Here is a 13,435-nt window from a genome sequence, read left to right as displayed (position 1 = left end):
ATGGTTTTTAACACCTCTTATTTGTAAAGCCCTGGCCTTTTGGCTGTGAAGGGAAAGTGCAACACTATTTAACCTTTTAACCAGTTACAATCAAATGTTATTGCAATAAAGATTCTCTCTCTCTTTCTATTGGTAATAATCCTGCATAATAAAAAAAAGTGTGGGTCAGACTGACACATTATTATTATTATGTGTTTTAGTTAAGCATTAGTAGAAGCATATGATGCAAGAAAGCAAGCTTATATAGCATCAGCCAAAAAAAAAAAAAAAAACCCATTTCACCATCCATCCACTCCAAATGCTTGTCTAGTTCTGCCTTTGAACTTATTTAAGTTGTCAACTACAGCAGATGAAAGTTTGTTCCAACTATAAACCACCCGCTGACTAAAGGCAAATTCTCGCACATCTATTCTATAATTGTCTTTCCTCAATTTGAATTTATGTCCCCTCAGATGAGTTACCTGAGGAAGAGGAAGAATCCCATCAGCATTGAACTTACTCAAACCAGTCAAGGTCTTATACACCTCAATTAGATCACCTCATAGGTGGCTAGTCTCCAGACACTGCAATTTGCAGAACTTAAACCTTTCTTGGTAACAGCAACCCTATGTTCTGTTCACCAATCTCGTTGCCTTGTTCTGTACTCATTCCAGCAGCTCCACATCCTTCTTAAAATGAGGCCTTCAGACCTGTATGCAGTACTCAAGGTGTGGCCTGACAATTGTCTTATACAAGGGGACAATCACCAATTTATCCCTGCTAGCAAAATTCCTCTATATCATTGACAGGACACCATGAGCTACTCTTGTAGCCTATCTGCACTGCTCAGAAAACTTCATATCTGACTGCAGAATTACCCCCAGGTTCTTTTCATTCTCCACTACCCTGAGTGTAGTTAGTACCACAGAGTTGGTACGCTACTCTGGGGTTACTGCTACTCATATGTAGTACTTTACATTTGTCAATGTTAAACTTCAGTTACCACCTCTCAGCACATCTGCTCAACTTTTCTAGATCCTGTTGCAATAGTCTACTGTCATTAACAACCCTTTCAATCTTCATATCGTCTGCAACTCTGACATTAACCCTGATATACCTTCATCAATATCACTGATAAGTACAGAAAGCAACAAGGGGCCAAACATCAAACCCTAGGGGACTCCACTAATAACATTAGTCCATGAAGAGCAGTGGCCATTGATTACTATTCTCTGTCTTCTCCCACTCAACCATCCTTTTATCCATAACAGCAACTTGCCCTTAATGCCATACTGCTCCAATTTGTACAGTAGTCTTGCATGTGCAACAGTATCAAAGTATATGATATCAAAATTATTTTTTCCATCCATTTCCCATGTGACCACATCATAGTATCTATTCAAATTTGTCAGACAAGACTTCCCCTTAACATACCCATGCTCTGCCTGAACTATAACTGCAGTCTTGTCTAGATGATCCTGCAGCGCTTCTTTAACCAGTGACTCCATTATTTTCCCTGGTACAGAAGTTAAACTAACAGGTCCATAATTACTCATGTCACCCTTTGATCTCCCTTTGTGAACTGGGTACACATTTGTACATTTGCAGTCCATTGGGACCTCCCCTGAGTCCAAGGAAGCTTTCATAATTGTGGCTAAAGGTTTGCTTACTTCCTCTGCTGCCTCCTTTAATATAACTGGAATAATCCAATGTATGCTAAGTGCCTTTCTTATGTTCAATTTCAACAATTTCTCCTCCACTTTGTTCTCAGTTATTACAAAATCATTTAGCACCCTGCTAGAGTTTGATAAGCTTCTGGCCTCCGCTTCGTTACAGACCTTCTCATGTGTGAATGTAGATGCAAAATACTCATTCAGTTTGTCAGCTACCTCAGCAAGTTCATCGACAATCGAATATCAAGTGAAACAATCTGAACCAATATAAGTTGGATCACCTGTATACCTGTATACTGTCTTCTAAAGGAACAAAAGAAAAAAGTCTTTCAAAGAACTGCAAAAATATGCTAATTTCAGATCCGCAATTTAACTATTGTTAGAGTTAATTGGCTTAGTGGGCTACTGCTGCTGTACTAATCACTTTTATTTATTTGCTAGTACATGTAATGAAATGATGAATTCTATAAGTGGTGATTATTTATATATGTTCATTAACTCTGTGTGGGTGTTAATTTCATACAAAATAAAAACAGAAGAAAAACTTTTGTATATTCTGACAATTTTATTACAAATATTTACCTGGTAATGATACTTTCCTTATAAACAAGCTGTTCCTGTGCATTGCTTAGCATTACTTCTGCATTTTTCTTTGCCTCAATCTCTTCTTCCAGTTGATATCTATGCACATATCACAAATATAAGACTTATGAAATACAAATTAAAAATAAATAAACAACAGAAATAGAAAATTATTAGATTAACTATATGCATATTGAATATTTCTAAAATTTAAAAAATTTCAAATTATATATCGTATTTCCCCATGTATAAGACGCACCTTTTTTCGAAAAATTTGGGGTTTAAAAACTGGGTGCGTCTTATACAGTGGTTGTAGATTTTCTTACTTGCATTTCCCGCTTGTTGTCTTTGTGCTCATTGTTTCGCACTTGTTATTGGTATATCAGGTTAAGTTTTGCCACGTTCTGCCCAGAAATGACTCAGAAAAGATTTTCGTACAGTGCTGAATTCAAGTTAAAAGTGATCCAGTTTGCAAAAGTGAATGGAAATCGTGCTGCTGAATGTAAGTTTGGTCCTCCTCCAACTGAGAAAACAATCTGAGACTGGCTACAGGAAGAAGAAACCCTACTGAAAACGCCACAGCAGAAGAAGGCCATTAGGCAAGTCAGCAAAATGGCCTGATTTAGAGAGGGAATTGAAGATATGGATTGAGAAGAAAAGGGCAATTGGAATTCCTGTGTCCACAAAGATGGTTCAGCATGAGGCAAGAACTGATGAAAAAGAAGTTACTGATTTCAAAGGAGGACACAATTGGGGCTTCAGGTTTTCATGAAACGGAATGGACTAAGCATGCATACACGCACCAGACTTGCCCAAAAGATGCCTGAAAGCTATGAGCAGAAGGTCCTTGAATTTCATCGTTTTGTCATTCAATGTTGGAAGACACATCAGTTTGAGTTGGGACAGATTGCAAATATGGACAAAGTCCCCCCTTCAATTTGATATCCCAAGTAACAGAACTGTTGATAAGAAGGGGGTGAAAACTAACTGTGAAGACAAGTGGACATGAAAAGAGCCATTATACAGTTGTTCTAGCTTGTTGTGCCGACGGAACCAAGCTGCCTCTTATGCTGATTTTCAAACGCAAAACAATGCCAAAAGAAGACATTCCTCGAGGAGTGATCGTCCACTTTCATGACAAGGGTTGGATGGATCAGGATGGGATGAAGATCTGGTTTGAGAAAGTTTGTAGCAGGAGACCAGATGGGCTCTTATGCAAACCTGCCCTATTGGTGTTTGATCAGTTCAGAGCACACATAACAAAAAATACAAAGAAGACTACTGCAGAGCAAAAAACAAAACTTGCCGTCATACCTGGAGGCTTGACATCCCAGCTCCAACCACTTGATGTCAGCATTAACAAACCCTTCAAAGCTGCCATGAGAGACGAATGGAACCAATAGATGAAGTCTTCTAGGGACAATCTGACACCAGCAGGAAGAGTGAAGAAACCAACTATAGGAGAAGTTTGTACCTGGGTGAAAAGATCCTGGGATAATATCAAGATTGAGATAGTTGTCAAATCATTTAAGAAGTGTGGCATTTCAAATGCCATAGATGGAACTGAGGACGAGGCAATATATGAAGACAGTGATTCATCATCAGACACAGATGAGGACAAACTAATGGATGGGAGTTTTGACAGTGATGAGTTGTATGAATTTTATGATGAATAAAACTTGAGTTCAATAACTTTATGTAATACATTTTTTTTCAAGTTTCGGGCCCCAAAATTAAGGTGCGTCTTATACATGGGGAAATACGATAACTATTTTTAAATTTTAGCACAAATCATTAATGAAGTAAACTTTTAAAATTTTGTCACATTAGTCATATTAGCATTGCCTATAGCCACATGTAATTTGAAAACAGGAAAAAATTTAAAACCTGAAAGAAATAAGAAACAGTAACACCTTCATTCACAATGAAAAAATTATGCAAATTCAAAGGAAGGGCACAGAAATGAATCAATTTTTTTAATTCTATTTATTTTCCTTTATTTATTTATGTATAGAGTAGCATTAAGACTTTCCCTATTCAGAAGAGCTCTATAAAAATGAAGTATATAATATCGGTGTAAATACACCATAGTTTACCCATAAGTTTAACTACATAAGTAGTATAATGGCATCGTTTGATTTTATCTCATATTGTGGCTACCTTCACAACAAGATACCAGGTGTATATATATATATACCAAAACGTGTCTGGGTGGTGGTGACCACTGAGAGTAAATAACAGTAGTCTCCTCTACTAGAGAAATGTTATTTATTCGAAGTAGTGCAATATCTCGTATCTCGTGAAGGTAACCACAATATGAGATAAAATCAAACGATGCTGTTACACTACTTATGTAGTTAAACTTATGGGTAAACTATGGTGTATTTACACCAATATTATATAGTTAATTTCTACCCATAACATATTTTGCCTTGTGCATTTAATTTTCAACAAAACTGAAGTATGAATGGATTTCATTCATCCTGCCACTTGCCTAATGCAACTAGAACCTGGATTGATACAACCAGGCAATCTTTGTGTAGTTCCATTGGTCTTAGATATACTGCAAATATTTAATTTTGTTATATGCAGATATATAATAGACAAAGTGTGATGTATCGTGCAATGGAATAACTATTACCACAGTTCAGTGTATATTTAGTTGCACCAGAGTGATCCTCTGCTGCCGATATAATCCTAACCAGTCTCTGGTACCCATAAAGGCAATGGAGCCAAACAGGCTGAAGTAGAAGAGCATCACTCATGGTGCCTCCGTAGCCAGGTGGGAGGGAGCAGTAGTGCATAGCACACACTTCTTGATTAGACCGGGGGTTCAAGCCCATCACCACCAAATACGGAGGATGCGGAAAGGTTAGGGAATGACCATCACATATTCCCGGAGCAATATGGCCTTAGTTGCTGATGCTCCTAAAAACCAAATAACAACAACAACAGCATCGGTCATCCAATTTTGCCTATATTTTGGGCCAAATGTTAATTTTCCTGGGTATGAGCAATTCCTGGAATTACTTTGATGCTGTAATGAGTAAACATGCTACCACAGCTGCTGCTGTAGTTATACTGCCATCTATCCTTCAGAACTCCTACCATCATTCCATGTTTAAAATCATTTAGGTCACCCATTTGACCATTGCAAGGTCTCTGTTGTCAGTGTATATGAAAAGCAGTAGACATGATAAAAATGGCACATAGTGTTTTTGTCTGGCAGCATGAGGGGGTTCCCCTCAACTTTGCACTATGGCACACAGTGATATGTTTGCCCATAGATGAATCATGTTTCTAATAATTGTCTGAAAGTATAGTATATACAGAGAGAATTTTTAAATTTTGCCAAGAAAATTATAGGATTAATTCTATCAAAACAAGTAAAAAAATTGCGTCACATAATCATGTGTCTAATTCAGAATAGCTACAAAGCTATGGCTAAGTTTGAATTTTAAAAAAAAAATGGCTATGGAGTTTTGAATGGTAAAAAATAATAAAAATAAAACTATTAAACAAATATTTATGAATAGGTGTATATAATTCTTATTTAGTTATTTTATTCTCCTTTTTTATTTATTCTCTTTCATTCCTCTTATCCTTATTTATTTATTTATTTTTAATTATTTTTTACCATTCAAAACCCCTCAGCCATTTTTTAAAATTTAAAGAGCAATAACTCAGCAACCATTCAGAAGAAAATATATGGTTATATGAACTATTTTATTTATTTTGACATAGAAATAGCCCTATAATTTTGTTTGTGTAATTTAGAAACACTTGTAAATAAGAGTAATAAAATTAGGAGAACAAAGATGACTGCCTTTCGAACTATCTTGTACAGTACAATTTCATCTTTTTTTCTTTTTTATACTTTATCGAATTTATCTAAATTATACGTCTAAAGCAAATATACAGAATTTTAATCATAAATTTATGATCTGTACACTTAATATTATAAATTCCATCATTTGGCAACTCATTTATAATAAACTAGAGCAAAATTTTCTTTCATTCAATGCATAATGAAAACACAAGACTATTGATGAAGCATGTTTATTTGTAAGTGCTAACAAGATGATGGTGTAGACATTCAGTACTGTTCAACTTTTTTTTCGTTTTATGTACATTATTAGTTATATAATAATTACAGTAGTTATATAATATGTTTAGTTTTTGGTTTTTAGGAGCATTAGCAACTAAGGCCATATTGCTCCGGGGACATGCGGTGGTCATTCCCTGACCTTTCCGTATCCTCTGTATTTGTTCGTCACGGGCTCGAACCGCCGGTCTAATCAAGAAGCGTGTGTTATGCACTGCTGCTCCTGCCCACCTGGCTACGGAGGCGCCGTTATATAATAATTACATAACCTAAAGTAATCAAAATGGATTAAACATTAAAGAATAACAATTAGAGAATCTAACAACTAAGTAAGTTACAATTTTAATTACAATTCATTATATATATATATATATGCAGTTTAACATGAGCATATTATTTTCTTTATTTTATAGTCACTCAGAAATACTACAAAATAATTTCCAAAATCTGGCATCAGTTTAAAGTCCACTATTATTACAATGCAGATTAATGAAAATTTTTCAAAAATATTGCAAGCAAAAGAACAAAAAGCAAAAAAGTTACTTAAAACTTCAAAAGGAATATTTAGATAATTAAACATGAAAAATGAGAAGTAAACAGGGAATTATGAGTTAAAAAAACTTCCATGGTAGTTTATATGATTGCATCATGGTTGTGCTAAAGGATGGTGGAATGAGTGCAAACCACTCAATCACTGACACAGAAAGTCACCCCCCCCATTGTTGAGCATTTGTCAAAATTTGTTGGGGGTTAGGAGGTCACCAAAATCAACCATGCACCCAAGCCTCAAGATACCACTCCAAAAGTTGAATTAAACATAGTAAGCTATTTCATAAAATTTTAAGAGCACATCTAGTGTCTGTATACCTGTTAATTTTGTAAATGCAATGAATGGTGAAATTATCTAGGGGACTTAACATGATAAAAATATCTTTATAATACTATTATAACAGTAGCAAGATTACACACTACCAGCCAAAACAACTTCTTGGATATATGCTAATGAATAAAGGAGAATATAAATTGTTAAGAACATAAATAACACTCACTGAATGGCTGAAAGCTGATTTTTTTGATCCAGTAATAACTGTTCCAGATTTGTTTTTGATTCATTAAATTTTTCAATTGTCCTAAACAAATGGTAAAACAGGTAACATGGTAAACAGAGCAAACACACAAAAGTTATTGGCATAGTTCTATTTATACTTTATCTAATATAAAAAACTTTTAATAATAGTTAACTTAGGTTATTAAATAATTTACATCATTGCTCTTGCTGTTACACAAATATTTTTCTCATGTTAACAACTTTAAGATAAAGTTTGTACACTTTACTGCATTTGATTTCCATCATGGAGATCATTCTGTTCCCACTGAAAAACAAATGGCAAGTACTTGACACTAAGGCTTAGGTTTATATTCAAATTAGACAAAAATGCCATTATCCATGATTCTGCCAAAGTTGCTAATATCATTTTAAATTCTATAGTAAGACATCCCCTGAAGAGGTGAATCTGTTATACATTGCAAAATCTATAACACCACCAGGACAGCTGTTTCAAAGCTAATGGCTTCTCATCAGCTGGCAAGTGGCCTCTATTAACAAAACTATATCAAATTGTCAATAATGTATTTTGTCTAAGTGAACAGCAAAATGATGTAATCTCTCCCACAATCCTATAGTATTGTACTGCATATGGCAAGTGCAGCCTAGCTTTAGGGGTTGAATGGAAATTTTAACTTCCATACATTACTTGGCTGTTCACTTAATGAAAACACATTATTCATAGTTCAGCCTATGTTTACTAGAGGCTACATGCCAGTTCATGAAAAGCCAGTAGCTTTGAAATGGCTTGTGCAAAAATCTTGGTAGTAATTCAGATTTTTAAATGTACAGTGGATTCAATTCTTCAGGTGATGCTATACAATTTAAAAAGATATTTGCAATTTATTTTGAGTTATTCAGCTTCTTCAACTCGCAAAGTGGCATGCACGCACGCCACACACACACACACACTTCCATAGACATAACAGAATGGAGTGGTATGGACTAAGATGCTGATGCTCCATAAAACAATAACAATAATGACAAAAATGTATGTATAATGTTGACATACTAAAATACATTATGTGAATGAAGGACATTGCCACAGATAGAATACAATTCAACATTTGAAAGGATGAAACGGTGAAGTCAGACCTCATAAAACAAAAAAGCACTTCAGCAATCAGTTCCAAAATTCCTCTAGCCTCAGAGGAAGGAAGCATGGTAGCACCTGAAATGCCAAATATTAATATTGCCCCTAAATCATTTCACATAAAAAGCTTTCATTCCTAATAAAAATTCTCTCATGATTCTCTATGCAGTATGCTTCCTTTTAAATTATACACGTCTGTACACTGGAGATAATTATTTGTGAAATAATTACGCTTATAAAAGAAATATTTGTAAAAAAAAGATAGAAAGAGTGATTATATTTTATTAACTCACTTTTTGGAGTGGGGGGGGGGGGGGGGGTTGATACCGTTATGAAGAAAAGGTACATTTAAGTTTTAAAGAATTTCTGGATTTTAGAATTGTAAGCTTCAAAACAATGTAATGCTAAACTTTGTTAACATTCTTTCTAATATATACATTTCAAAGCACGAAAACAAAAGCTGCATGGGAGTTTTAAAGAGAGAGATTTTATAAGAATCCAATATATAGTTTCAGTAGACAACAAAAGGTAATACTGAATAGTAATGTGAAAAGATGCAAAATATTGGTATTATGTGCTGGTGCATTAGTTTTTGTTTGTTCCTATCATTAGCATTAGTAGAGGCATTTGATGCAAGAAAGCAAGCTTATGCAGCATCAGCCAAAAAAAAAATAAAATAATAAAATAAAATAAAATAATAGTTAAATAAATAAATAAAAAATAACCACTTCCACTTTACCCCTCTGTTCATTCGAAATACCTGTCCAGCTGAGCCTTAAACTTATTTAGGCTATCAACTTCCACGACAAGGGATGGAAGTCTGTTCCACCAACCAACCACCCGCTGGCTAAAGGCAAATTTCCTCACGTCTATCCTACATGTCTTTCCTCAATTTGAATTTATGCCCTCTCAGATGATTATTCTGAGCAAGAGGAAGAATCCCATCAGCATTGAGCATGCTCAAACCATTCAAGGCTTTATACACCTCTATCAGATCACCTCGCCAGTGCCTAGTCTCCAGACACTGTAATTTGCAAAACTTAAGCCTTTCTTCGAAAGAGCACCCCTTTGTTCCATTCACCAATCTTGTTGCCCTTCTCTGTACTCGTTCCAGCAGCTCTACATCCTTCTTGAAATGAGGCCTCCAGACCTGTATACAGTACTCTAGGTGTGGCCTGACCATTGCCTTATACAAGGGAATAATCACCTCCTTATCCCTGCTAGAAAAATTCCTATATATCATTGACAATACACCATGAGCTACACTTGCAGCCCGTCTGCACTGCTTAGAAAACTTCATATCTGCCTGCAAAACCACCCCCAGGTCCCTTTCATTCTCTACCGCTGTCAGTGTAGTACCACAGAGTTGATACGTTACTCTGGAGTTGCTGTTTCCCATATGTAGTACTTTACATTTGTCAATGTTAAACTTCATTTGCCACCTCTCAGCCCATCTGCTCAACCTTTCCAGATCCTGTTGCAGTAGCATAGTGTCAGTAGTGTCCTTGACAACCCTGCCAACCTTCGTATTGTCTGCAAACTTGGACATTAAGCTTGATATACCATCATCAATATCATTTATAAATACAGAAAACAATAATGGACCTAATACTGAACCCTGAGGGACTCCACTAATAACATTAGTCCACGATGAGCAGTGTCCATTGATTACCACTCTCTGTCTTCTCCCCCTCAACCACCCCTTTATCCACAGCAGCAATTTGCCTCCAATGCCACACTGTTCCAATTTGTGCAGCAGTCTTCCTGTTCCAATTTGTGCAGCAGTCTTCCATGTGCAACAGTATCAAAAGCCTTTCTAAGATCCAAGTAAATAATATCAAAGTTATTCCCTGCATCCAGTTCTTTTGTGACTGCATCATAGTATCCAATCAAATTGGTTAGGCAAGACTTCCCCTTAACAAAACCATGCTGTGTCTGAGCTATAACTGAAGTCTTCTCTAGATGATCCTGCAGTGCTTCTTTAACCAGTGCCTCCATTAATTTTCCGGGAACAGAAGTTAAACTAACAGGCCTATAATTACTTGTGTTGCCCTTTGATCCTCCTATGTGAATTGGGGTCACATTTGCACATCTCCAGTCAATGGGTACTTCCCCTGAGTCCAAGGAAGCTCTCATAATTATGTCTAAGGGTTTGCTTACTTCCTTTGCTGCCTCCTTTAATATAACTGGATAGATCCCATCCACCCCAGGTGCCTTTCTTGTATTTATCTTCAACAATTTCTCCTCCACTTTACTCTCAGTTATTACAAGATTCTCTAGCTTACTGCCAGAGTTGAATACACCTCTGGCATTCCCCTCGCTGAATAACTCCTCATGTGTGAATGTTGATGCAAAATATTCATTTAGTTTGTTAGCTACCTGAGCAGGATCATCAACAGTTGACCCATCGATATCAAGTGGACCAATCTGATTCATCCCCTTCTAGAGTTTACATAAGTAAAGAACTCTTTGCTGTTTTTCTTTGCATCCCTTGCCAAAGATTTCTCGTAATCTGCCTTCGCCTGCCTAACCTCCTTTGTAACTTGGTTACAGATCAACTTGTATCTATGACAGGCTTCTGTGTCACATGTTAATTTGTATGTATCCCATGCATTTTTCTTCTCTGCCATATGTCTCATTAGTTCATCTGACATCCACTTAGGCCTAAACCTTGAACAATATTTCTTAGTTGGTATGTAAAGCCTAGTAGCTTCCAAGATGAGTTCTTTGAATGCTTCCCATTTTGAATTTGCTGTTGGTAACATCATCAGTTGGTCCCACTGTATAGAAGTTAAATACTGTCTCAGTCCATCGTAGTCGCCTTTCATCATCATCATCAGCCATTTTCAGTCCACTGCAGGATGAAGGCCTCTCCAGCAACTTTCCAATTCCTTCTGTTTTGAGTACTGGCCATCCATTTACTACTCAAAAACTCATGAATTTCATCTATCCATCTCCGCCTTTGTCTTCCAGGTTTTCTTCTAGCTCCTCTTGGGTACCATTCTGTTATTTTCTTAGTCCATCTGTCATCATGTCTTCAAGCTATGTGTCCTGCCCAAGACCATTTTAGTTCTTTAGTTTTGATAAGAATGTCCTTTACTTGAGTTTGCTGCCTAATCCATGTGTTTCTCTTCTTATCTAACAGTCTGATTCCCAATATAATTCGTTCCATTCTTTGCTGTGTAGCTCTTAGCTTCACTTCCATTCTTTTGGTGAGTGCCCAAGTTTCACTTCCATAAGTCACGGTGGGGAGTATACATTGATTTATTATTTTACGTTTCAGACAAACTGGGATATTGCTCTTCAGTATGTGACTATATTTCCTGAATGCTATCCATCCAAAATTTATTCTTCACTTGACTTCCAGCCATTTATAATTATTACAGCTAATAACTTGTCCCAGATAAGTATATGACTCCACCTTTTCAATTACTGCTCCTTCAATCATTATTTCCCTTTCCGTGGCATACTTGTTCATCATTACTTTTGTTTTAGACATATTCATCTTTAGTCCAAAATCCTTACTAACTGTGCATAACTGATTAAGATTTTCCTCTAATTCTTTGGGATCATGGCTTATGACCACAATGTCATCTGCAAATCGTAAATGGTTTAGGTACTCTCCGTTCACATTGACTCCTTTCTGCGACCAGTCTAATCTTCTGAAAGCTTCCTCAAGGGCAGCAGTAAACAGCTTCGGAGATATTGTGTCTCCTTGTCGAACTCCTTTCTCAATTTTAAATTTGCTACTGTCTTTGTCTAGTCTAATAAAGGATGTAGCACTCTCATATATTTTTTTCAAAATCATAATATATGGAGTATCTATGCCTTGTCTTTCCAGTGCCCGAAACATTGCCTTATGCTGTATGGAGTCAAATGCCTTTTCATAATCCACAAATGCCAGGCATAATGGTGTTTTATATTCATTTGCTTTCTCCATTAGCTGTGATATTACGTGAAGGTGATCCGTAGTTGAGAATCCTGTCCTAAAGCCAGCTTGCTCTTTCGGTTGATTCTCATCAAGTATTCTTTCTAATCTGTTAGTAATGACCCTTATGAACAACTTGTAGATATGGGATAACAAGCTAATTGGTCTATAATTTCCAATTTCTGATTTATCTCCTTTCTTATGCAGCAAAACTATGACTGCATTATTCCACTGCTTAGGCATCACACCTTTTCTAATGCACTTTGTGAAGAGCCTTGCCAGTTTTTGTGTTATGTCTCTTCCTCCCAATTTTAACAACTCTGCAGTAACTTCATCTTCCCCTGGGGCTTTCCGATTCTTCATTTTCTTCAATGCATGTTCTACCTCATCAGGAAGAATATCGGGTATGTCGTATGTGTTGCTACTTTGCAATCCATCTTCCCCACTGCTGGTATCATTCCCTCGCTCCTTGTATAATTCTCTATAGTAGTCTTCTGCTATTTGAATTATGCCTTCTCTGCTGTTTATAAGTACACCATCGCTATTCTTCAGTTTCAGTATCATTTGTCTTTCTGTATTACTGCTCATGGCTGCTGATTTAAATCCTTTGTTTTCCTTTAATGCTTGTTCTACTTTTCTTGTGTTCAATCTTCTTATGTCCTCTCTGAGTCTCTTTCTAATGGCTTTGCATAACTCAGTATACTCAATTTTCTCCCTGTCAGTGTTTTTCTTGCTCTTCATTTGTCGTCTTTGGTTCATCATGACAAGTGTTTCTTGACTAATTTTTTCTTCTTTGGATTTCTGTTTCCCTATAGGTTTCTTGGGCTTTATCACTTTCAGAAAGTTGTAATATTCCTCGTCGATATCTTGGTCCTGAGCAGTCTGCAGAAGCTCAAACTTCTTCTTAAGTTCCAGTACATACTGCTTTTTCTCCTCCTCTGCAATTTCAAAGACCTTTGTATTATTTACT

General features: G+C 36.3%; 1 protein-coding gene across 1 annotated transcript in view; it reads right to left on the bottom strand.

Moving 5' to 3' along the window:
* Window positions 1-13,435, bottom strand: part of LOC150083648 (uncharacterized) — a 250,721-nt gene that overhangs the window by 139,162 nt on the left and 98,124 nt on the right. Inside the window, exons 13-14 of the mRNA XM_090378554.1 lie at window positions 7,389-7,469; window positions 2,235-2,333 (exon numbers count right to left, since the gene is read on the bottom strand). Of these exons, the coding sequence (XP_090234680.1) occupies window positions 2,235-2,333; window positions 7,389-7,469 (180 nt within the window). The remainder of the gene's footprint in view (window positions 1-2,234; window positions 2,334-7,388; window positions 7,470-13,435) is intronic.

Source organism: Mastigoproctus giganteus, chromosome 7 (genome assembly GCF_048544385.1).
Source record: "Mastigoproctus giganteus isolate SK-2022 chromosome 7, ASM4854438v1, whole genome shotgun sequence".
Classification (NCBI taxonomy): domain Eukaryota; kingdom Metazoa; phylum Arthropoda; class Arachnida; order Uropygi; family Thelyphonidae; genus Mastigoproctus; species Mastigoproctus giganteus.
Note: the sequence above shows the minus strand (reverse complement) of the source record. Positions and strands in the feature narration are given on the sequence as shown.